Here is a 27,283-nt window from a genome sequence, read left to right on the forward strand (position 1 = left end):
AAGATTGTAACAAGGAAAGAAAAGAAAGTCTGTGGCTGTTTACCATGTGCGTTCTGTCATTGGCCTCTGGCTGCTGCACTTAATGAAATACATGATGAGCAGGCGTCACACAACATCACCTTCATTGATTGAAACAGAAATGTAGGTCATTTCTGAAAGGAGCAAATAGTACAACAAGCCTGTGGTAAAGATAGCAGAGAGGTCACTTGTTTGGAATAAGGCTCCTTTGAATTTTGATCACTGCATAGAAGTTAGCCAAGCCTGCCATTGACATTGAGGCACCTCTTGAAAATGTGCAGCGCAGTCAGACCGGTGTAAGGTTATTGTTGCATTGAGTGCAAAATGACAGCTGTAGGTGAGAGGAGGTGTCAGTCATTTAGTCTTGCCTTCATCAAATGAAACAAAAACTCGACTTTCCACATTTTAAGACAAACTGCAATTCACCACGGTGGTTTCTATAGAGATGGACTCTTTGGTAGTCAGGTACCTTCAGGTGCTAATGCCACTTTAATTCACAACACTCTTCAAAAGTCATATTTCCAACTTGTAATCAATGTTTTCATAGCACTTGTTCATTTTAAAACCTGTTTCCTGCTGTTATTACAGACATGTCTGACCGAAAGCTCACCTCAACTGTCGAGCCATGACATTTACCCTGCAAATGCTGTATACTCATGGGTGCTCATTAAAGGCTGCTGACTTCTTGCACTGTGTGCATCTGCCATTGCTTGAGATTGATTTTAGACACCTACTGTTGCTTTGAATTCCTATTTGGTGGCATTCGTACTTATCACTTCAATCAGTGCCATGACTGTTTTCTTTTTTTATGTGTCTGTGTTCTCTGTTGCCTCCAATGACATTTCTCATCTTGTGTCATTAGGATATGTTAATTCACTGTAATTAAGGTCTTGTTATCCTGCTTTCCATTAATGAATGATTGGGATTCATCAACATCAGCGTGGTTGTGAATGAGAACAGATGTTTCTGAATGACTAATGAAGCAGGCACAAGTGTTTAGGCAGTGGCTCCTCGCGTGCAGAAATTCATAAGCAAACAGCGAGAAGCTTCACGCTGTCAGGCTCTGAATATAAACTCAAATACTGACACTGTGGCTTTAGTTTAGAGGGTACGACAGGTGCACGAAAAAATGTAAATATACAATATGCAGTTTGGAATAAGGAATATGTAGTAAAATAGGATATATGTTTATTATTTTGTTTGTATAAGGGTCCTTCAGCAATTAATTTAAATATCATTTTCCATCATTGGGCTTTGCTCCCTGTGATAGAGCTGGAGGTTTTACATGTGCTTTACAATTTCACTTCTCAGAAACGAACAAGTGAGTGTAAACCATGTAGCCAACCCCTGAATACGTCATGTGACATCAATCACATTTTATTCATCAGTCATCACTGAGAGGCTGACTAATAAAATAAAAATTCACTGTGACTTGATAAGAGCTTATATATATATATATATATGTTTTCATGAAATAAGTTTTTCGATAACAACTATTAATGTTGGTCATTGTTTGCTCTGCTCCTAATAGCAAACCAATTATCCACAAATAGAAGGGAAACACAGAACCAAAACATATTTGATGCTTGTTCGTCCATTCTTGCAATCTATTCAGCGTAATAAATTGAAGGGAAATTGTTATACACACACACACACACGCACACACACATGCACGCATATTCTGTTTTGTCCATCTTGTGCAGGTAGTGATTGCTGGAATGCTGGACAGAACAAAACTAAACATAATTGTACTGATATAGAGAACTGCTGGCTTTAAATCACCATATATGCACCGTTCACACAATGTTAACATGTACTGGAGGTTATATATATATTTAAGTTTGATCAATGAAAAAGTAAAAAAGTATTTATAGTATTACGTAGGGCTGAGATAACTGTTAAAGAAAAACATATATTTTAATAGGTAGCATTATAAAAAAAAATATGTTTGTCAAGGATGGTGTTTTTAAAATTTTCCCTTTTCGTACAACCTGGTGCACCGTGTATATTCACCATCTACTTGTCAGTGTGATATTTCTTCAGAAACATAAAAAAAAGTAATGATTGATGGGTTTGACAGAGCAAGGGGGATGTAGGTGTCAGTTGCTCACAGTGAAAGGGAACATGCTTTTTGTAGGCAGCCAATTTCTACCTGCAGTGTCGTGGGGGGTGCTGCATCCAATCCCAGCTAACGTTCCTGTCCAGGGCGGGGTACACCCTGGACAGGTCGCCAGTCCATCACAGGGCCAGCACACACACGAGCCATCATTCATAACTACGGGCAATTTAGAGTCACCAGTTAACCCCATGATGGCTTTGTACAGTGGGAGGAACGGAGTACCCGGACGAAACCCACACAGGCACGGGGAGAACATGCGCAGATAGTCCCACAGGGCTGGGAACTGAACTCACAACCTTTTTGTTGTGAGGACACAGCGCTAATTACTACTGTATGCCTCCATGCTGCCCTGATTCCAAATATTTTTTGTTATTCTTCCACAAGAATGGATGTTATGCATTTACGGTGCACTGGCAATTCATGTGTGTGAGGTTTTCCATGCAACTCTGGAACTACAGGTGACAGCTGCACGTGTGTGTGTGTGTGTGTGTGAAGGCAAGTGGTGAAAATAAATCCTTTAAGATAAGCTCAGTTTGTTGGTTCATCAAAAGCCTTTCCAACGTTACCTGCCGAAAGTAACCCTAAAATGTAGTTGCAGACAATTCTAGAAAACTTTTGTGTACACATGCTAGTTCTGCCCCAGAAACTTTTAGAATTTTTCCAACTTTTACCACTCAAGAGATTTGCATGAGTGTTGATTCCTAAATGTATTGTATCAGTGTGCATACACCCATGTATCGACATGTTTCCAACTCTTTAGACCCCAAAGGCGAGAGTGCCAAATGCTATCCAAGGTCAATAACCTAAGATAATTCCCTGGCCAAATATGTATTTTGGCCAGCAGAGAGCAATTCACTTTTCATGAATTAGCAGGCTGTAGCTGTTATCCAAACCCCCTCAGTAAAGTCTGTTTTCCAGGTAACCAGCTGTGAAAGTACATAAAAGTCCAACAGTAATGCAAGAAAAGAAAAGTGATGTAGTTTCTCATTTGTTCAAGAACTAGTGTCCCTAAATTGTATAACACTTTGTTAAATTGTTTAGATTTTTATTCAACTGATTTGATATTTTTCTATTAATTTTGACATGCATACCATTTACTTTAGTTTTTTATCTTTTGATGAAAATGCCCTTTAGATTCTGGATTCTGGATCTCGTGCTGATGAGTAGCATATCAGTTTTGTCACTGTTTAATTTGAGGAATTCGGATGGAAACCAGGATTTTATTTCTAGGAGGCAGTCTGTAAGGGAGGGCAGCACGGCGTCCTTTCTGTGCGGAGTTTGCATGTTCTCCCCGTGTCTGCATGGGTTTCCTCCCGCTGTCCAAAGAGATGCATGTATAGGTTAACTGGCGACGTTTAATTGACCATATGCGAGCATGGTTGTTTGTCTCTGTTTGTCCTTGTGTGTTGGCCCTGCGAGTTGTCCAGGGTGTACCCCGCCGCTCGCCCAATGTGAGCTGGGATTGGCTCCAGCAGCCCCGCAACCTGGATATGGATAAAGCGGATGAAGATGAGTGAGTGAGAGAGTCTGTGTCATCCTTGTAGCAATAGAAGTATATGTGATGTTTCCAGAAGGGGGAGTAGGTCAATGATGAAGAGCAGGGGCCCCAGGACAGAGCCCTGGGGAACACCTGTGGTGACTGGGAAAGGTTGTGATGTGAATTACTTAGGGTAAATAAACTTAGAGCAGCCAGAGAGGTGGGATATAAACCAGATGGTGGTGGGGGGGGGGGAGGGGGTGTTTGATGCCAATATAGAAGAGAATTACAGACTGATGATTTTTTTTTTTTTTCCCCCGGCTTTATTAGAAAGGTCTCAGGAAACGAGGGAGAGAGCAGAGGATGATGTGCACAAATGAGCTTAAGGTCAACAAAACTTTGGTATCAACGTCCACATAGGCATTTTTGCCATGAATAGCTGCTGTTGAACACCACAGAGGTAAAAGCATTTGAAACCCCTCTCCCACCACCTCTAAAAGAGATTTGCTCTCATTTTTATTCGTTGACATGTATTTATTTAGATTTAGTCATCTTGATTTCGTTTTTCTATTCTTTCACGTCTCGTCATATTTTGTTGATATTTGATATTTGACAAAAGCATTTTTGTGACAACACTGATTTAAAGGTAGTAAAAGCCAGCAGGTCTGACCACTGAAGTCAGGCAAGTTACCTCATTTGGACGTTGGAAGCGTCAAAATACCGCTGACAGCCTCAAGAGGCTTGTTTTTAGTCAGCTACATACAATAAAATCAAGGAAGCCCTGAATATCTTCAGCTGGTGTCACTCAGCACTGGATTATACCTGCCTGGAAGTAAAACATTAGCAGAGCCACATTTGTAGTCAAAATTGATGGGCTATTTAATCTGATGTAATTATTATCTGAGCACGCTTCTGCAGTATTCTCCTTTCACGGTACTGCACAGAGTTATGTGTGATCTGTTCTTAATGAGCACTAATGTCATTGCTGGAGATTTAATTAGTCTGTGTAAAAATGAATACATTTTGTAGCTTGAAACTTTTCTTTCCAGCACAATGCAAGCTTTCCGTGTTTTAATCATTTTATTTATTTTATTTTAATTTTAATCGTTTGAATTCAGTTTGAATTGCAATGGGCATTCACCAACCATGCAAACATGGAACCCCCCACCTCCATTTTTTTTAAAACCTATTTAGCAGACGTGGGCACATAAAAGTTCTTTTCTTTTCTCAAAGTGAGAAGTGTATAGGACACATAACAGCTTCTTTATTGAAGTATGTATATTTTTATGAATGTGTTTAATTTATTTTCAGTACTTCATAAATAACTTTAAGTGCATTGTTTTCAGTGTTAAAGTTGGACAGATGGTTTTGAAGGACTTCCAAACTAGTTTGGACTTGTTTACTTCTGCTTGCTTCTACAACTGCTATGTAAAAAAAAACAAAAAAAAAAAAAAAAACCCTACTTTTTCAGGATCCTACAATGTCAAGTATCATGAATAAAACATCTGGCCTACAAAAGATGGCATTGTTTGGATTCATAAATATAATATTCATAGATCAATAACAGGGAAGAAAGAAAGAAATAATGCTAATGTATATAATGGTGTTTCTTCTTTTGTATTTCCATATGTTACCAATCTCGTGAGCTCTTTAACTGGTTACACAGATACAGGATTATGTGTATAACACACAGGGGATAATGCGCCATTGATTCAAGTCTAATAGAAAAAAAATTGATGAAACGAGCCCTTCAGGCTCTTAATATTTAAACAAATGGTGTAATAGCAGGTCATTCAGCTGAGAAGAAACTAGAATAAGTGGCTAGGGACGTGTTTTAGGGACGGACATACTGTGCCATTTTAAAATAAAAAAAGGGCGTTGACTTAACAATGTGCAATAAAAGTGAGGAATACAAAGCTGGTCAAAGGAACCCAGAGCAAATCTATCGTGACCCCCGCCTATTTTAGAAGTGATGGGAAAGCAAACCTCTTATAACAAGCATAAACTGTGGAGTCAGAGGGTATGCAGATATAATCTACAGTAAATTTGGGAAGCAGTCATACTGGTGGTCTAACAGACTTTGCAAAACAGTGGATTATCCTCTCAGGGTTCAGGATTTCAGTCTCAGCAATTTCAAAGTACTTAAAGTCTGGCTGTCTGCATAAAAATATCTGAAAGTACATTTTATTTATGATGACGGTGATTATTTATTATTATTTTTTTGTATAATTTTCTTTTTGTTTTTAAATCATGACTTTACAGGCATTTTGCACTGGATCCTCAATGTACATTTAGTAGCCCACAAAATGTATTTCTTTTCCCTCCACAGTGAATCACGTCAACTTAATCTAAATAAAAAAAAAAACAAAAACAACTATAGAATAATCCTAAAATCATAATCTTACAATTATCTTGTCCTGTGGTCTCAATGTTTGCATTTTTTATTTTCATCTTCAATTCATCTACTGCTTCTGATATATTTGTTTTCTGTGATTGTGTGTAGTGCAGCTCTTGTTCATGAACAAAACTGACAGGATGTGAACTGACTCATCCCGCTCGATGGTCATAATACCACAGAAGCGAAGGGTGTTTTTTTTTTGTTTTGTTTTTTTTTAAAAAGGCCACAGTGTAGGGCTGGGACTGTTATCATTAACAAAGCAAAGAAATGTCAGGCTGCCAGAATACCCAACCAGGAGGCGAACCCATGAATAATGTTTTATTGGAATCCATGACACATGAAATGCATGCGGAAGAATATGTGACATTTGTTCATGGAGAGGTGCGTCATGATCTTCTTTACATTTTCGCCTGCGCACTCAGGAACAGGGGAGCCTATTAGCTAAGCGTCAGTGAGACTCCCCAGCTACTGCTTCTTCATTTTTTTTTTTTTCCCCCTCTCTGATTTTGTCTGTGTTGGCTGAGTTAATGCTTCAGTGATCAGGTGCTGACATGGAATACAGCCACTTTGGGTAGATGATGAAGGAACAATACTATTAATTGCTCTGAATGTTCAATTAGAATTATATTGTATGCATTTGTACATTTTGATGTCTATGTTTGAAGTAATCCACAATAGAAAATGGCACTTAATAAAAGACAAATTAGACTTTTAATACATTTCTGAAAAGACATCAGCAGGAACACCTTGACAGCATATCCTTCTTCAAACTATAATTTAGCATATATATCGTTTATATGCAGTGATCCTGACTCCCACATTATTGGCTCCTGGGTACTCACAATGTTGGGACTGAAAGCTATGGAAAGCTCAGGTCAGAGAATTTCTCACTGCTGTGATTCTTCACTGTTTATTTACTCTTGCACATCTATGCTTAACTCTTGCAAACCGGACATATCAGAAACCTTTTGGGTACGGAGCGGGTCGATTAGGACCCACCTCGAGAATTCCCTCATATTAAGTGTTGATACCAAATTTTGAATCACAGTTTTATTTAGAATGATTAAATAGCCTATCTGACGTTAATAAAGGCAGGATTAACCTTTAAAATATGTTCCATTGAGTGGGGAGAGTGTATTGGTTTTTTTTTTTTTTAGGTTTGGTTTTTTTTTTTTTAGGTTTTTGCTAAATTAGTTTTCGGAGCCAAACATCTATAACACAATATCATTTCTTTTTTTCAACAGCCATAGTGACAATATGTTTTATTGAAAATAAAAATTTTATGAATGTTCTGGAACAGTTGGAATTTACAAAATAATTTCTAACCATTGCAACCATTAAATGCTGCCCTCACAGCTATATCATAAAATTCAACATTAATTAGCACTGAACACAACATAAAAAAAAAGAAAGAGGAAAAAAAAAGACTCTCGAAACTCGCAGTCTTACAAACTCTGCATTCAAAGCAGTGGTAGACTTGTGTGAAACTTGCACACGTGTCTCCCACACTTGCAGCAGGTTGTCCCTTTTTCACAAGGCAGCAGTTGCATCGCTTCCTTTTCTGTCCCCTTGTGTTGGCTTCTTGTGGGACTTGATCAGGGCTCGGCTCAGATTGCTGCACAGCCCTTGCCAGCGCTGCTGAAGCTGCTGTGCGAGGAAGGTGCTGTCGCTTTTCAATGCGAGGAGTAGCAAGGGCCTTTCCAAGTTCGTCCAAAACTTGGTAGCCCTCCAGGTGTAGGGTTCGGCTCAGTCCATATAACGAAGGCATTTTAGACTGATACGTCAATGATATTGTAGAACAGCACGAGAGGCCCGCGACCGGTCCTCCTCCTGCAGCTGTCCAGGTTATCCACTCCTCCTGTTAACATTACAGTCAAGAATGATGGCTGGTTTTCTGTCCTCCCGAGCACTCACCTCTTCAGCTTTATAAAATGACTGATGATGTCATTCTTGTTCTTCTTTTGCAAATATGAGACCAGTGTGGTGTCCTCAGTGAAAGCAGACTTGGAAGAAAAGACCTCTCTCCCCTTTGGGTGCAATCAGAACGGGTGGCAGCTCAGGTTTGTTCCGCCTCACGGTGCCAAGGTGTCACGACAGTGTCACGACAGGTGACAGTTTCAAGGCCCCCCTTGAACTCTGTTACCTCCGTCCCATAGACAGCACGCACAGACATGGACTGGAGAGTCTCACAGTTTCAAGATTCCCTAAAACCACCATTTTCCTTGATTTGACACACACTGGTGGAGCAAAAATCCATCAGAACAGGTGCGGGTCAAACTTGAGCAAAAGTCTAAAATAAAAATGAAAGAATCACTTTTGGGATACTTTGGGTCACTTTAGGAAAACTCATCAAATTTCAGGCCCAAAGAATTATTTTTAGGGTATTTTTCCTGCTGTCGAATGTCCAAATGGGTCAGATTTGACCCGTGTAGTCTGTAAGGGTTAAGAGAGACAGTTAGTGCAACTTGGATGCCTGATCCTTTCTTATAATGTGAAACAAAGCGTAAACTAAGTGCGAGGGGGCTGCCGATCACCTAGCAGGTGGTGAAAGAAGAGATCTGATGTTCGCAGTCTTTGCACTCGCTGCAAATTCACAGTTGTGTGCAGGGAGCAACAAATGTGTCCTACAGTGAAGAAACGCCACAGCACACACTTAAATACCCTTCAATACCATTTATTGTGATGTATCCCACAATTCATAGCAATCTCAGCACGTATTAGGACTGATATGAAGCACAATTTTGACATATATGTATTATAATCTGTTCAAATACTACAAATTGTCAAAACTGGTTATCACATAACATTAACATTATCTGTGACTTGTGATAGAAAGTATAAATATGCTGCAACTCTACATCAAGTACTTAGAGAAATGAATCCTATCCATAAAAATGGAAATAACAATTTTAAGAATGTATGTGTGTCTGTCGTATGCACAGCAGCCAGAGGAGCTTCTACATAGCTCAATTTAATTTCACTGTGAAATGTATGACTCCTGAAATGTGTTCTGTCATCTGACAGTCAATGTGGTGCTGAACGGGCGATTCTAGTTCTGCTTACTCTGACCACAAATGCATGTTTTTCATTGATCAAGTGATAAGATAGTAGGACGAATCAACAGTACCAAAGTCAGCTCTGATATTATGTGGCACCAAACATTCAAAGAAGGCTTTTATGAGAAATACTGGGAATGTTAACAAATAACTATCGGCCGGCTTCCACAATAGAAAGAGATTAGATCAATTTGGTGGAATATACTGCAGGGAAAATATTACATGTTGGATATGAAAAAAACATCTTAAAACAATTACCATCCATAACCAACCTTAAGTAGGCTTATTGAAAAAATGTAAGTGAGTAAGTAGCTTGTGAGATATTCCACAGTCGGCAATCTTAAATTGACAAGTCTCTTTCTTGGTAATCTGGCTTTGAGACGTCAGTCAACCATTACCACGGGTAAAACCCAACTAGATGATTGGGTCTTCGATGTTGGGATGACAAAACAGGTTTTTAAAGGTCTTTAAGGATGTTGAAAGTCAAGTTTTATTATTTAATGCCCTGCTTTATAAGGTCTTCATACTAAAACAATAGCAAATATAATGATACAGAATGTATGTTTACCTTTTGATGCGCACCTTTGGCTTGAAACCTGTTCCTCACATTATTCAAAGTAAATTAATCTTTTTTCCATATGCTGTAACACAATATTCAGTCATCGACATTTAGGCCAGCTCGACAAATAAATAGTTTCAGTGAGAAACTAATGCATCTGGGAATAATGGTGGGTGTTCAGGATGATAAGGCATACTCTTGTCTATGTCTAAAACTTATGAACATTTGGATACAGTTAGCAATCAGATCCTTTACATTAATCATTCATGCTACTTGTGGCCATTATTTCTGCCATTAAATTATTTATGCTCTGGGCCAACTTTCTCCACATAATCAAGTACCTACTGTTGGCCTCTGTACATTCCTCCTGTATATGCAGATGGTGTCATAAGATAAGATTTTAAATTAATATATACTTCAAGCTAATCATACTTGCGCGTTTGTTTCTTTTAAATCTTTTGTCTGGCTTTTTCTTGTAGAATATGAAATCAGATACTGCAGTTGTTTGCATAATGACCCAGGCTCCTGTGTCCTTTCTTTCCCTTCCTCCCCTTACCCCAAACCATCCATCCATCCAGAGTTTTTCTTGGAACTGCTGGACAATTCTGAGAAGTCGCTCAACAGTATGTTCACACGGACATATGGGAAGCTGTACATGCAAAACTCAGAGGTGTTCCAGGACCTCTTCACCGAGCTAAAGCGTTACTACACAGGAGGCAACGTAAACTTGGAAGAGATGCTGAATGACTTCTGGTCCAGGCTGCTAGAGCGCATGTTCCAATTGCTCAACTCCCAGTACCACTTCACTGACGACTACCTGGAGTGTGCCAGCAAATACACAGACCAGCTAAAGCCCTTTGGGGACGTGCCCAGGAAACTCAAGGCCCAGGTCACCAGGGCCTTCATCGCAGCGAGGACATTTGTCCAGGGGCTAATGGTGGGCCGGGAAGTTGCCAGTCGGGTTGCCAAGGTGAGCTAAATAGTCTAGTACTGCTTGTTACAAGTAGGTCTACGCTTTTCAGCAGCACTGTATTTTGTTTTCAGATAAAAATAACAAATGCTGAAATCGTTGTATATATGTCTTTAATAGCAGAAGTCGCTGTAGCGCTGGGATGATTTCAAAGGGCATGTTGTGACGTACACAACATGTACATATGTGTGTATATATATATGTATATATATATATATGTATATATATATATATATATATATATATATATATATATATATATATATATATATATATATATAGTGAGTCCCTTTTTTCATACAGATGCTTTAGTTCACAGTACGCTGTATCCTCAATATTTCAGTCAAGCCAAGGTTTGCCAAACAAGATTAAAGCACATTTTCCTCCTGCGATTTCTCATATTTTTATTTGTGGTGTTTGTATTTTGTGTTCACTTTTTTTTTTCTTTTTTTTTTTTTTACTTGATGACAATTCTTCGTGACAATTTGTGACATCTTCCTTGCTGAGAGTTAATTAGATGGTTGAATACTTTAGTGGTGTTGTTTACAGTTTGGTTTTGGAAATTGTTTGGTTGGTAGGTTTCTGAAAAATTAATATGTTTTTGAAGCATTAGCATTTGCTTGAGATTAAAATGTGTTTTTAAAGGCTTAGAGGATATGTTTTCTAATTCCATGTTATACACAGAAAGTTATGCAATGGATGTCTAAAGTGTGGAAATTATATAACCAACTCTGTGTTCTTGTAGTGGCACACTCCATTCCACTTCTTCATCAAACGTTGGATCAATCATCAACATATGTTACATTTGGTTCAGAGTTTATAAAGCAGAGGTTAAAACCCAGTCCACCATTTATGAATATATAATATATTAGTAGCCATGCAAGAATATAATCCTTTTTCCTATTAAAGGATCAGCAGTTGCTGTGTTTCAGACGTATCTGCTGACATCAGCGTGCTAACCGCTTTACTCCATCTCCACATGTCTTAGAATTTCAGTTTGTGATACCAGCTGCTCTGTGAGTCAGTGTTGCTTCCAGTCTGTCCATAAGTTAATGTAAGAGCAGCTTCCTCCAAAACTATAGTTATGCTACAGCTCCTAGTGGCATTATTGTTATTACAGCTACTATTGCTAATAAAAAAAAAAATAATAATAAAAATAATAATAATAATAATAATAATAATAATTAATCAACATCATCATCATCATCACAAACCAGGTGAATGGTAATTTCATTAGACAACACTGAAGTGAAAAGATATCTCTATCAACATCAGAATAGAAATATCCCCGAAATCATTGCTGCTTAGCAAGTAAACTTTCAGTTTTCTCTCAGACAACAGAAAAAACACATAACTTGAAAAACTGGCTGTATAAATGGGTGCACTGTAAACAGGAGAATGGAGAGGATGAGAAAAGCAATACCAGTGAAGCAGTAGATAAAGGAATGAAGGCAAGTGATGCTAGGTAGAATGCAATTATGATACAACAATGACGTGAATTTACTAATTTATGTATTTATTAATTTATCATATCATATCATATAGAAACTTTTATCTGTAACTTTCCATTAAATTTCTCAAAGGGATTAGGAATGTGTATGTCTAAGTTCTTCCAGAGAAATCTGTGAACCAGATTTGGACTTTTATTCCTTTTAATGCAGATAATTGTGAAAGATAAACAACTGACATCCCAACATGTCATAGACGCATTATCTTAAGGTGACAGTCTACTGAAATCACCCCCCCCCACTGTACACTGCTGCCATGTATCATCTCTGAAGAGTCAGTCATCCTAAATTGTTTATCTTTGTCTTGCAGCTTGGATTCGCCAAACCTCAGTGGCTTAGCTATTTCAGACAAGGAGTTAAAATGAGCACCTCTTTACGTCTGTTTTAAAAGGCACCGTCAGTCTGGATCAAATCCCATACTCCCTGACTCATCATCAATTATGAAGCAGGAAACACTGGAATTACTGAAGGCTGTCAGGGTGGTGAATAGCCACAAAACTTGTGGTGAAAAGTTATTTAACATGACAAATCACCTTGACCTGAGAAGCACCCTCAGTCCCCGCTGCTGTGAGCGACAAAAAGCCACTTAAATCTACTTACAATGCAATCGCAGACTACATGCCAATTTTTCACTTCTCAGGCATAAGCAAAGTACGAGGCACTAACTGTTAAATTTTTTATCTGTAAGCGACAAGAATTTATGTACTTTCTGGTATAAGGCCACACTTGTGTTGTTGAAACTACAAACATCCTTAAGCTGTGTTTGGCTTCGAGAGTCCTCCATCAGTTTCTGTTATCTTAGCAGATCATTCAAGAGCAAATAGTTCTCCAAGATGCCCAATAGCTGGAATGCTGTAACAAGCAGACCTTCTGCTATAATAGCCCATAAACCTGAGAGTGGCCTCCATATAGACTATGTCAGGTTCATACTCCAGTTTCTAACTTCAAATTCTTAAGTTTGGGAACAGGGCAAATACAAGTCTGCACCAAACTCAGTGTAGTAAAAGACACATTTTATATCTAATGTCTAAAGTAGATATTTTAAAAAGAATTCTTTCTGATATGGACACTTCTCACATTTCTCGTATTAGAAAAGAGTCCACAAAGGCAGCACTATTGTTAAACTGTGAAACTGGTATTTATTGTTTTACCATCCCCTTTTTACCAACTAACAGCAGCAGATACTATATTTAAACTCTGCCGTTACATTTCATCAATTCCAAAGGATTTGTACTGTAAATTCAAACCCAAGCGGCAGCAGAGCCACCAGTAAATTGCCAAAAGATAATATCACGTCATGAATAGTTGCGTATTAAATCATCTCACAACATTTAGTGACTTTTCCTGCAGGTTTTAGCTGAAAGTGAAAGTATTTGTTTGTGATGGTTGTACAACAATTTTCAAGTATGTCCGCATTATACAGTATGAAATGGCTGTTTACTTTAATACAAGAGGGAACGCTGACGATGATCAGCCCCACATAATTACTGCTAACGGACAGTTCTCTGTGAATGGAAGTCAGGCCAGGAGATATTTCACCCCATAAAATAGGATTTGTACTCGACTTGGACTGAACAGTTTCCTGGACGTCGATCCTGGATTAAGAGCAGAATCTCTTTGGATTACAGTTTATGATGACCATTAAGAGTTTTATCCTGGGGGGTACTTAAACCACAGTCCGGCCACATTAAGACCTGCTCAGAGAAGATTGCTGGGATTTGGGCCCTCTGAACGGTTTAAAGTTCAGGCATTTAGAGCACTTATCACTCACTCTGCATTGGAAGCTGGCCTAGTCCGTGCTGCACGTTTAGGCATGAGGATGGAAGGAAGTAGGTTATTTTACACTGAGGGATTTCTTTATTTATTTATTTATTTTGATGGCTTATATTGTCATGCTGATCTCATTATACACTCATTTCCTACCACGAACTGTCAGATAATCTAACATTAAGCTTCAAGGCAGTTTCTAATCTTTATACAACGTTTACCTTAGATTAATGCGCTGCCAGATTACCAAGTCTTTGCTGACATGTGAAAAATACCAGTCAAGTGCATGTGGTTTATATATAAAAAAAAAAAAAAATCTTTTCTACTGCATCATCACTACCATACATCAATGCAGCCCACTCATTGCCAAGGCAAAAAAAAAAAAAAAAAAAAGTCAGCAGCATTTAGCACACAGACATGTTTCATTCTCTGTAAGTACCTTGAATTTATTGGACATGGCTAACCCATTCCTTATGTTGCCTCATCTAATAGTATGAAACCACAACTTTCAACACAAGTCAGAGAGCTCACACGCCATCCCATTTATTATTGTTATTTGTTCTGCACGAGGGGAAAGAGCGGACTCTCTTAGCAGTTCGTGACAAAGAACGAAAGCCCAGCCTTGAACAGCTCTGTCAACTTAGTTGCAGAGGGACAGAAGAATGTGTCTTTTGATGAGATGCGTCTGCTTTTTGAAGGTCTTACATCACACCCTACATTTTATTTTGAGTTTATTTCTGCAACTTCATTTCTTATGCGCAACGTATTAGGGAACAATAGTGTTCGTGAGGAGCTCTTTAGTATTTTTTTGCGTATGTGCACTGACGTTGTGGGTGCGCTACTCCTTTTGCATTACCGTGCTTGGGTGAAAGTAAACAGGAGGAGCGATGGGATACACCATCATGATCACTGAATGTTTTTATTCACTGTTTTTGAAAAGACAATGGACATATAATTTTGATAATGGTTATATCATTTCCGCAATGTTCCCTGATGCGCTTTGTCTAATTTCTCCATCCAGCAATCTGTGAAAATCTAATATTTTGGAGATTTAGGCTGTTTTGCATTTTTGAACGTCTGATAGTGACTGAGTGACATCATCAAGACTCAAACTGGATTGGAAATATCTCTTCTTTCTTCTTTTTAATTGCAATGTCAATGTATGGATGACAATAGTAGATTATTTGTTCATCTATGCATTACGAAAATGTGTTTTCTTGGACCCCTAAAGTAGAATTTCAAGCCCACAATAGGTTTGTATGGACGTATAAATATATGACAGCAAACTCCGTTTCGGGCAGGATGAGCCTCCTCTGTGCACGAGTTTGGTGCATCCATCTTTCTCAGCTGATGTCCATTTCTACAGATACACTGGACAATCTCATCTGTCTCCTTCTTTATCTCCCCCTCTCATGCTCCCTTTCTCTCTGTCTGTCTCCCTCCTTTTTTGCTGGCTCACAGCTCAAACAGCTTGCTGGGGATAAGGCCGCAGCTACAGTGCTGTGACAGCAGATGGCAACTGGCTCAATAGGTTGGCACATCATCGGGAAATGTGCTGCACCAAAGATGTCCCTTTTTAATTAAAAGATTTTGATCTGTGGTGAACTGCAGAAGATTTGGAAAAAATGAGAGATGGCATGTGGTTTGAAATAAAAAGACATGATATGAAAGAATAATAAAGACATACACTGTCCACTCCTTCCTGCAGTATTGCTCCCCACTATTTTACATACTGTTACTCGTCAAAATCCATCACTCCTGACTTAATCAGCTTCATAGTGAGTGGCAAGACATTTAGGAGAAAAAAAAACAACACAAAATTGTAAAAATGACAATGATATAAATATTGAAAAAAAAAAAATTAACAATTCTTTTTATCTGAGAAATAGTAAAAATACGTTACATCATCAGACTGTACCACAACAGATCACATCTTATGACTACTGCTTTGCACCTTGGTTCCAAGTGAATGGCACCACATCTTTGTTATAACAAGCACTTAGAGAGCGATGTCGGCACCGATGTTGTGACATTTGTCCGGAGGTTTCTTGGCAGCCACAAGAGACCTGTTTGCCTCTGACATTCAGGCTGAGCTGCAGACCTTCAGAATCAGATGGACGCACGGACGAGTGCCGCGCTTTAATCCAGCATGCATGCATGTATGGTTCCTTCTCGAAATGGTGAGTGGCTTGTCGGAGTATCTTGGGCTTGGCTTTTAATGTGTTTGCACTTGTCTTGGTAAATTAAAGAAACACTCCCCAACTGCTGCTGCAGACATGCCACCTAACATGGTATATGTCAGGGCAGATCAGCGGACGATCCCGTGCACCAAGAAAGACAGATTCAGGAGCTGACTGGTATGGGTCGCAGGGGCCCGCCAAGTACCACTGTGTCATTTCATGGAGGCGCAGCTGCTCACATGTGGATTATTCTGTCAGTCTCAGACATTCATTGATTTGACAGCGACTGATTTTAGTGCTATCTCTGTGGAAATGTCTTTGGCTCCATCTTACATTTAACATGCTGTGTGGGGAGATGCGATGAAAGTTCACAGAGAAGCGCGGAGCGGAGATGTGATTAGTCAAAGCACAACATGCTATAGAACGTGTTTCATTATCAATGACGTCTTAAGTGCATACACTTTCATATCCGCCCCTGTCTGTGACTGCATATGCTAAAGAATTAATATTCATCACAAGCTTACCCGTTTGCTCCATCTCAATCTCCAAATCTATTTTTTTCAACTGCCATCGTTGTGTTTGCAAAGACAAATATGTCAGTGAATGTCCGCCTGTTTGTGTGGGTCTTTGTGACGCTGTTCTAGCAACATGAAACTTGTCACTTCCACTGGATCAACATCTATTTTGTTAGGCATACATGAGACAGTAGACCGTAGTACTTAAAATTATAAGCATGTGCATTTGGGAATTGGCGGGTGGTGTCAGACTCCAAAAAATATATACTCATTTACAGCAAAGTAGGCCATTTATCTGCCCCATGCATTGGGAGCTATTTGAGCATTTTCTGCTCTGGCACCCTTGTGATTAAGACGTGGCTATGTTTAGGCACATAATAGTATTTGGGTAAGGTCAGATCTCCTTCATGCTTAAAGGAAAGCAATGCTTTTTTGGCGAGGGCAATGTTTGGAAGGCATTACAATAGAGCTCGTTCATCACAGAAATTGCTCCCTTGATCCTGAACCCCCTTTTGTTGCCTCACTGACCAGCCTGTTTCTGCAAAGCACTTGGATGTGCACAAGCACCCTGAATGTTTTCCCCTTCTGTAATGTTTGTCATACTTGATGCTTTCGTTTTCTCATTAAAATCAACATCACATGGGGTCCAGTAAGACAGGAACCATTTGCTATTGCCTCATTAACTTTACATGTCGACTCTTAGTGAATTTGTTTTTCGTGTTTTTAGGACTGGCATTTATAACTGATACGTCTGATAACTTCAGCAACATCCTCACAGACTGTTAATTAGTTTGTCTATTTGTCTTCTTTTGAGATCAAAATCATTTAAGTAGATTTTTTTTTTCCCCTTTGGACACATCCACAATATGCTGTCTTTTTTTTTTTATGTCGGGTGAGGTTGTTTTTCATATAATAGATTTATATATATTGCTCAGTAGAAGGTGTTCCTGTGTTGTTTTATACTGCCTGGCTCACCAGCATCCCTCATAGATGCACTGTCAGTAGGGAATCACATTAATCTCCTGTGAGACAAATCTAATCTAAATACTCAACTCAGGTTAAAAACAAGAAATCAAACTTTATCTCATGTGCAAATAAGTTGAGTGAGACAGTTACTGTAAGTGGAATAGAAGAGTGCATTACTTCCTGAAAACTTGTCTAACGTCTCACAAAATAAATCACAAGAAGCTTTTTCTTAGTTACAAGTACGATCATGAGCTATAAAACAACGGTTCGAGTTCTATTTTACATCCCATGGTATGTGATAAGCAGCAAATGTGCTTTATGTACTTTATGTTGAAAACATCAGCAACAATAAAAAAAAAAGCAACTGCAGATGCGCCGTAAAACCTTATTTTTCGCACCTTTGATGTAAAAGGAATTTTAAACACAACAGCTCATGGACAATGTTTGTCTAGCAGAACAAAGACGAACAGACACCTGCAACGAGGCTCATGTTTCTCATGAAAGCAGATGGTAGTCTGATTTACACAGTGACCAATCACTCATTCCCATTGACACTAATGGTTGTTGAATCGAGTGGGGACATTTGGGGCAGCAATGCGGTCTTACATCCGTGTCCAATCACTGCAAAGAAACACAACCTCACATGATAATTATGACAGAGCTATTGAGACAGTTTTTTGGCGACGGCCCCGCTGTCCCACAAGTGTTTCCCTTGATTGGCCTTGGTAACTTACAAAGTCATTGTCATTTCTCACAACTTCATCACTTGGTGGCACAAAGCAATTTTCTTCGTTGGTGTTCTTCCAGCTCTGTTCACCCTAAAGGGAATTTACACCGTACGTGCATGACAATACCGTCGGATAGACAAGGTGATACATTCAAAGAGCATCTTTTAGACTTAGTTCTCATTACAATACTGAGCCTCGTCTTTTTTTTTTTTTTTCTTTTTTTCTTTTTTTGTAATGATTCAGTTATCTCATATTGAATGCAGGTGAGTGTAATGGCTCCCGACTGTACCCTTTATAGGATGACTGGAGGAAGTGTTTGCTTTATTATTGCTCAGTCTTATTGAATTTGTAATCTAACATTTTTAATCCTCAATGAGGTTTATGCTCACATCAGGAGTCTGGCTTAACGTCTGACCACATCTTCAAGACTAATGAGTTGGCTGCTGTTCATGCCTCACCTCACCAAGTACCTTACAGTTCAACATGAGCAGTGCAGAATGGGGGGGGGAATCTAATCACATGGAATTTACATGCTTAAAATATGAAAGCCTTATGAAATGTGAGGTTTAAGGACGAATTCAATGTTGCTTATAATGAAAACATAATAACAACAAAAAAAGAGGAAAATTGTCAGCATCATTAGTGCTTTAAAGTGTATCTTTTTTTTGGGCGATAGGTGATCTCTACTTGTTATAGAGCAGAACCCCGCTCTCTTTGCTCTCCTTACAGTGTCATAGCACTTAAACTTCAGAAGAAAGCGTTCATGTTCTCATCTGAATCTGGATCGAAGGCACCTCGCCGCCCAACTATTACTTTCATCCTGCTGAGAAATATTCCAACCAGTCAAGTGTAAATAAATGCTAACAAGATTATCAGATTACTCCTCCTCCAGGGCATCCAGCAACTGCTGGGCACAGTTACTGCAATGATGTTAAAATCCCAATAAGATAATTGTGTTACGAGACACCATTTTCCTGTAAATTTTCCAAATTTTCACAAAGCTCAAGGGCAGCTTAAAACACTTTTCCTATTTTCAGTGTGAAATATTTTTCTGCAGTTGCCACTAAAAAGCCACACTGGGCATAAAGAGTGTAGCTGGAACAGGTCTATAGTAAAGAAAATTAGCTCAGTGTTTCCTTTCTTGTCTCTTAAATAGGCTGTCTGGAATCTCTACCAAGTTTAATTGAATTGACAGAAACACTTTCATCCCGGAACTTTTCTATTAATTATTTAAAATCCTCAGGGAAATACTGTATAAATACTGTACTATACGGGGCAGAAGAAAACGTTTGCTGGTACAAAATTGTAAAGAATGATTTATATTTTTATTCATTTTTGATGTTGAGCCTGCAATAGTTTTTTTTTTTGTTTTGTTTTTTTTTTATTGAGGCTCCCATGTTATCAAGTATATTCCACCTGTCGACAGTTTCTTTGTTTTATGATTGTTGTTTCAGTCGGCTTTTTGATGTCTTTGCGTGTGGTGTGGTGAACTGGGCTGGGCTGAGCCAGCAGAGAAAACAAAAAAGCACCACCTCTTCCTCTGTCTGTCCTCCCTGTGTCACTACTGCAAAAACATGTACATGAAAAATTAGCTGCTAAAATAAAATAATTCACATAACTTGGTAGGAAAATGTGATATTTAATCTGTGGGGTTTGAGTCGTTGGCGAGGGAGTGTCTCCTCCACGTCTCAATTACAAATAGACTGATGAATTGCATACAGCAGTCAGATCTGACTCATGGATTTCTATGTGTGTGATTTTTGTCAATACGGAGCGTAAATTCAGGATGTGTGGTTAACTGAAAGCTAAATGCTGTGGCTATGTGGGCTGCCTCTGGAGACTGTTAAGTACTGTACAAGCTGTGAGGAAGACAGAAGGCCACATTTAAAATTGAGGTTTGCTGTGTGTATATTCTATGAACAAATCATTAGATATACTTAAAAAAAAAAAAAAAGAACTATGATCTACGTAAATGTGTAATTCCGAGGAAAAAAAAAAATCTTTGGGAAAATAAGATGCTGTCTGTTCTGTCCAAAGCAAATGCTGTGATTGGTATTGACTTGGTTGTGTTCCTCCAAATGTGGCGAGAGCACCTGCCTGTTCCTTCTGTTTGTCTGCTAGTGTCTCCTCCGGTTTTTTCTCCGTCTGTTTCATCTGTATCTGTCTCCCAGTTTCCTTGGTATTTGTTTCCCTGCGTCTTTGGCAGCGTCTTCGGCTTTCCCACAGCATAGTCTTTCTCTGTTTGCTCTTCTTTGTACTTGGACTCACTCCAGCATTGCTGTTGAATGAAAAATTTTGTTAAATAGTCATTAATGTGCTACACAAAGTCTAATAACATCACGCTGATAATGAACATTTGATGGCACAATAATGAATGTAGAAATTATTAAGAGAAAATCATATATATACATTTTTCTTTAAGTCTCATTGTTTAGACTTTTGCTCACAGGATATTTGCATTGAGTGAATCGTTTCTTATATAGTGTTAACTAATTGTTTGAGGATGTGATTATTAATGTATTTCTCAACAACTATAACTCCTGCAGCCCCCTAAGACAAGGCTGGTATATGTAAACTAATAATGAACATCAACATAATACCTATTATTTATATGTAATAGTATAATATATAACAATTATAATATATACATAATATATCATACAATAACATATAATGTCTGGAAACTGTTGGCAAACCCATGAAAATGTCATGTTATAATGTATTGCATGACAACTGTGAAATGTGTCCAATCAAACTCACCGTGTTTGTGAGGAGTGATGTCAACAATTTACAAGAGCGCATACAAGCACCTGACATGTAGTGACAGAATTGACAACAACCAACCTCATTTGGCCCCCTTACAAGACGTTGCGTGATGTCAGCGGCAGATTGCAAATGTCAAAGATGGTTCATTTGATCCTTCTTGCTGGCTGCCAAGCAGAAGTGGAAACAAATACACTAATAGTGTGCATCTGTTTCTTCTGCCTCTCTGCTGCTGTATCGCCTCTCATCTCTTTTGCTCTCTCTCGCTCTCTTTCTCGCTCAGACACACACATTTGGATACACAGGTGGTGTGATCATTGTAGCAGTAAAATCAAAGACAAACTGCAATGTTAAAATCGCACCAAAGCTGGATGTGGCGTAATAGCACGACCTCAGATGTTGCCATGGAGCCACGAAGGTGTGCAAATTTCCTTTTTTAGTTCCTGCACACTTTAGCATCAATAGACTCTGTTTCATCAGGCTTTGAGCTGCTGCCTTCCAAATGTTTTCTTGTTTGTTTCTTTCGGTGGCATTAATTGGGGCAAAAGCGAAATCAATGAAAATGATCACATTATCAAATATAATGTGAGTCACATGCAAATTCATGCGACTCACAGAAAAAAGAATCTGGTATGTTGGAAATTAACCTCTCAATGACAAGAGAAATTAGAAGGAAGAAATTGAACTCAAAAATAAGGTAAAAAAAAAATATATCAACTTTGCACGTATTGCATATAAATTTTCCCTGGAAGAGTAATATCTCCTGTGTCCTTTTTACCATCAGGAGTTTTTTCTTTGATGTGGATATCACCAGACCAGGCGTTGGAGCGTAGATGTTGGTGGAGCCCATGCTGATTAAAGGCAAAGTTGTGATGGAGTCTGTTTTTCTTTTTTTTTTTTTTTTTTTTTTTTTAACAAATAAATAAATCATAAAAAAAATATAAATCTTAACTGGGAATAGAAAAAATTGCTTGTTTTCTCCGAAAGATTAGATTACATTTTCTTCTTTCTTTTTTTTTTTTTTTCTGACCCATCTCCTCAGATTTCATTTTTCTGTGATGGGTCTATTGGTCTTAAGCTGGCTGGCCCTTCCAGTAACCGTGCCGCTGGCCGATATTACCCACCGCCTCCCACACACAGACACTATCACACGTACACACTCCAGCAGGCTCGGGAGCGTTGGATGGACGAATTATAAAGTCAAGCATGAATACAGAGGCTGACAGGCCAATTATCTGATTTTTTTTTTTTTTTTTTTTTTTTTTGTGGGGGGGGGGGTTGTTCTGCACCTCACCTCTGGAAGGAAGCAGAAGTGAGAATCCTGTCACTTTCACTCAAGCTGATACAGTGACATGGCCCAATGACAAAAGGCGCACGGCCTTAACAAGGACACCAGATGGACGGAGTTGCAAACGTCATCTTGTCATATAGTTTTATCTGTTGTGTTTTCACGTTTTAAGCTTCAGAAGATGTGATGTAGAGCGGAGTTGTTTTTTGATCGCCCTCCTCATGGACCGTCAATTGGCAGTTACATTCCTTATTGTATACAGTTTTTCTTCCCTTAATGGGGGCTTGCAGTGGTCTCTGTTGAAACTTCATGATGTTTTGTAAATATTACTTTCTATAATCACTCTGGGAATCCTGAAGTCAGCATGCCATAAAATGAAGCCTGAAGGCTGATCAGCTTGAAAACACCTGATGTAACCGCAGAATGTGTCTTTCGCCCGTAGGTGAATGTGGTGCCAGCATGTGGCCGAGCCTTGACCAAGATGCTGTACTGTCCATACTGTCGCAGCCTGCCCGGGCTGAAACCCTGTCACAACTACTGCCACAACGTCATGAGGGGCTGTCTGGCAAACCAGGCCGATCTAGATCCTGAGTGGAACCTCTTCATCGGTAAGACCAAAAAAAAAAAAAAAAAAAAAATTCTGGCTCAATTTTTGTTTTCCTTTATAAACCTTTGTGTGTCTGTCCATCTGTCTGTCTGTCTGTCTGCCTGCATGTTACTTTTCCGAGGCAGTGCCTTTGAATGGTCTCTGTGGGATGACGTGTTGTGTTGGATTCAGCTTTAAAGGATTTACGGAGACAAAACTGAAACCTTATTTACACAACCATTCCCTTCGTTTCTGTTTTCCTGTCTAAATGTTGTTTGCTATTGCTGGAGCCCTGGCATGATGCTTAAAGCCTTGGCCCCTGCTGTTTGGGATTGATAAAGGGGAGCAGATTCTCGGGAAGCACATTTTGTATAGTGTTTCCAGCTAAGCTTGGTGAGTAATATAGTACTTCAGTCAGACAGTAAGTAGCTGGCTGCTGTAAGCCCTGTAAGCACTCTGTGTGCTGTAAGGAAGTACATACTGTAGAGTGTTGCCTCTGGATCTTTTGTAGGCCAGTGCTTTATTTGTCATGTACCTCAATCCCCCTCCACATTAACAGATTTATTCTTTTTTGAGGGGGGGGGGGGGCTACATCCCTGAAGACTCCGTGTCAAGTGAACTGTACCCCTCAGCTGTCGGCTGTTTTGTGACAGGCCTATCAGATGACGTACTGCTTGTTCTCTCTGATGGCACGTCTGAAGTCTCAGATCAACACAGGCCCCTGTGCACTGAAAGAAATGTCTCACAGCTTTATTACATGTGTTAAAAAGTAAGTGTTGTGTTCGTTTGTGAAGAGGCAAATCTATTGCTGCAAAGGGACACTGTACTTGACAGTAATGGGAGAAGCTGTTGCTGCAACAGATTGATGAATCTGGTTCGACAAAAACACTCTTGAGTGGTGTAGAACAAGAGGACTTTTAATTTTGCCAGTTCTGAGGGGTTTGTTTTTGTAAAGGTAGTGTTGCTGAGTTTATTATAATTAGAAATATGAAACCCAAAGGAAGTTTGTCTTCACCATGAAAGACATATTTTTGACTGGCATTTTGTATTCATTATCTGTTACTAAAGAACTTCGATTTGCTTACCGTGCAGCTTGCAAGAAATATTGATTTGCCTTTCAGAGACAACTTCTAAATGTATCACAGGTCACTTCTCACTTCTCACTTCTCACTTTGCACAACCTTCAATTTTTAAAGAACCCTCAATAGCGTTTACCTGACTCTGTCCGTCCTGTATTGACACCATCGATTGGTCAGGAGAAAAGAGACTGAAGGCTTTTTACAAATCTTTAAACTTCCACATTAAGGAAAAAGTCTGAAGCAGAGAAAAGTAAGATGAGGTTTGAAAACTGGATCATCCTGAATACAGCTATGTTGGGAACATTTATGTAATATATATATTTTTGTGTTTGTTTGTTTGTTTGTTGTTGGGTTTTTTTTTCATGTTTTGGCTGAAAAGAAACTGAAAAATAAAACGAGGCCATCTCATATATACATTTGTAGAAAAAGTCAAAATTGAGAAGTCTGTTGAAACATCTGTTTCTGGACAGAAATCTGGACACACCAAAAAAACTGAAAACAGAAAAAGAAAACTAAATTACGAATAATTAAAATGCAGTTAATTCACAAACAGTTTTAGTAACCGAATGATGGTTGGGTTAGGGTTAGGGTTTGTCATTAAACTCTAACACTTGTCATCCTAATCATCAAATAAAATCTGGGATTGCACAGTCAAAAATAGACACAGTGACTAAAAAGCACTTTTTTTTTTCTACACTTTGGTGGTGATACATGTCAAACAGGATTGAACAATATTTGGTCTATTTATGTGTTATTAGAATTAGAATTGCTGGTAACAATACGCTATACACTATATTTTCTGGTGAGATTGCTTGAATGAATTGTTTTGTATGCATTCATATATCTAATTTGTCATAGAAGATAGTGAAGAAGAAGTGTGGTCAATGAAAATGAATAAAAGCAACAATAGAACACATATTTTTAGTTGCCTGTGAAATATCTACTGTTTCTTTAGGGCTTTGCATCCTGTACAAAGACATTAAAATGTCAGTTAACATGGAGGTCACGAAAAATGTATGCGATGCAAAGTAAAATCAAACAAAGCCAGAAGCTTTGCTAATCTGAAATTCTAGGAAAGCTGACAAATGAGTAGCAGCTAGCAGTCTAACTATATCCTGATAAACAGCATTAGTTTGTGTATCAGGATGTCAGTATCGCACTTCAGCATTTCCCAGGAGAGGAGAGCAGATGTGCTGCTGCTGCTGTGTTCATTTCTGAAGTATGTGTAACACTGAAACAATAATGACCGTGGTGACTACTTTGTAGACTCCGTATCTATGTGCAGCGGGAAAAGAAGAATGATTGCAGCTTTCCCATTTCAAAATTACAGTGGCAGTACAGTATTTTAAAGTCGGTAAAGGGGACTTCAGGGCTGTGAATGGGAGACAGACTGTCGCTGAAGGATGAGCGTAGACCTGAGAAAGGATGTCACATATGTCATATACCTGCTCGTATCCATGCAGGGATTTTTGGCATCCACGCTTTCAGTCGCGTGTAAGTGTGTGTTTGTGTGCGAATGATCAGGGAAGGAATTCACGGTTTGTCCTATGGATGACCATGCCATCAGTCACCTGCCATCATGACAAATTTACCCAGCTCTGCATCATGAGAGACACATCATTATCATTTTTCTTGTCAGCACCTTGTTAAAACATCCTCTGAGAGAAGGCGGGAACGAAAGAGAGAGACAAAGGGAGAGAAAGAGACATGGAGACATACTGTTTTTTCAGGCTTAGGCCATTATCAGCGTCATTTTGATGTAATGATCTCGGCTACACATGACCAGAGTTAATGGGAGATTTTAATTGACTTGACTTGATAGAAGGTTTTTGGTCTGAACTTGCCTGTCAGCTAGGATCCGTCTGTGTTTGCTTGCTGTCGTCTCTGCAGGTCCTCAGACATGCTCCCACAAGCCCACAGACATGTGAGCATGGATCTTTACGTGTGGCCCTGTGATGGACTGGTCACCTGTCCACAGTGTGCTCTCACTCAGCCTGGATTGGCTCCAAATTGTTGAGTGTTTGAATTTATCCACAATATAGTGCATCAGAAAGGTTGGTGAATTCACAGTCCATGTAATTCTTGATACTAAAATAATATTGTCTGCATTTCATACATGTAACAAACAATAATGTGTCATTCAACAGGTATCACTGACGACACAAAGTGACAATGAATATCAAAATTTTCTGTTCACTGTCTCTACCTACAGCTGACAGACTCTAGTCAGTCAGTTCAGATGGTGAAAATGATTCTTTCCATTTCCATCTGCAAATATGTGAATCATTGGGCAAACATGAATGATGTTCATCGCTCCCAATGCAAAACAATAATCCACCATTAATCCTTATCAGCACTGGAGGTGCAATTACGCCAGTAACAAACTCATGCTGAAGCTCAGTAGAAACATGAAGCCAAGGTAATTTCTCAAAATGACAAGTTAAAATTGCTTCAAAATATTTTCAAAACAAGTAAGCCACTTTCATTCAATTCAAAAATGAATTATTCACTCCTTTAGTCAGTTCTCCACCTCCTTTGCCATCAAAGAGGTTAACAAACCATGAGTCTCATAGGAGCTACCAGTTCACATAATTAGGAGAGTGATATGCCATTGAATTTTTAAAAACAGGTCACACAAGACAGTTTTGAACACAGCCTAAGCCTGACTGGACCGTTTCTCTACTGCATTTTTAATTTGAACAAGATCAGACACTCTGGTCCTCCCAGTGACTCGAGCGCACTCATGCAGAAGCAAATCAGATTTCCAATGTTATATTTCCCATTTTTTTGGCTTGTGGTAGTTGTACAAAATCATACCAAGGAAATCAACTGTGTATCTGGATCAATACTATTAGTTAAATTATAAATAGATGAAAAAGAGCCTAGACCTACTTTTTGCCAGTATTATTCTTGTCAGTATTTTAATCCATGTACTTTCCCTGCAAAGGGGAAGACACCGGCCCAAATATTAAGAATGATTTTATAGGCACCTGCTCAGGATGAGTCTGGCGTATTTATTGAACACTCAGCACATTGAAAGTGGTCACATAAAAGTTGTTGATTTCTCACAGATTCACCCATGAATGAGTGCCCCATGCCTCGAGGGACTTAGGTAGGTACTATACATATTATATAACTGAAAACTCCCTTGGGCAAAGGAGGAAAAAAAATGGCGTTTTCCATTAGAAATTAATCAGGCATGGAGCCATACAGCCTCAAGCAAGAATTAAAAAAAAAAGAAAGAAAAAGAAGTTGGCACCATGCAGGCAGCAGTAAATGAATGCCATTACAAGAACTTTGTCAGTC

The 27,283-nt window shown here is 38.9% G+C and overlaps 1 protein-coding gene across 1 annotated transcript in view; it reads left to right on the top strand.

Annotated features, from left to right (window-relative positions):
* The window catches only part of LOC115041265 (glypican-6-like), a 102,567-nt gene that overhangs the window by 45,193 nt on the left and 30,091 nt on the right, over positions 1-27,283 (top strand). The window contains exons 3-4 of the mRNA XM_029498610.1: positions 10,206-10,597; positions 22,755-22,920. Of these exons, the coding sequence (XP_029354470.1) occupies positions 10,206-10,597; positions 22,755-22,920 (558 nt within the window). The remainder of the gene's footprint in view (positions 1-10,205; positions 10,598-22,754; positions 22,921-27,283) is intronic.

This window comes from Echeneis naucrates, chromosome 3, assembly GCF_900963305.1.
Source record: "Echeneis naucrates chromosome 3, fEcheNa1.1, whole genome shotgun sequence".
Classification (NCBI taxonomy): Eukaryota; Metazoa; Chordata; class Actinopteri; order Carangiformes; family Echeneidae; genus Echeneis; species Echeneis naucrates.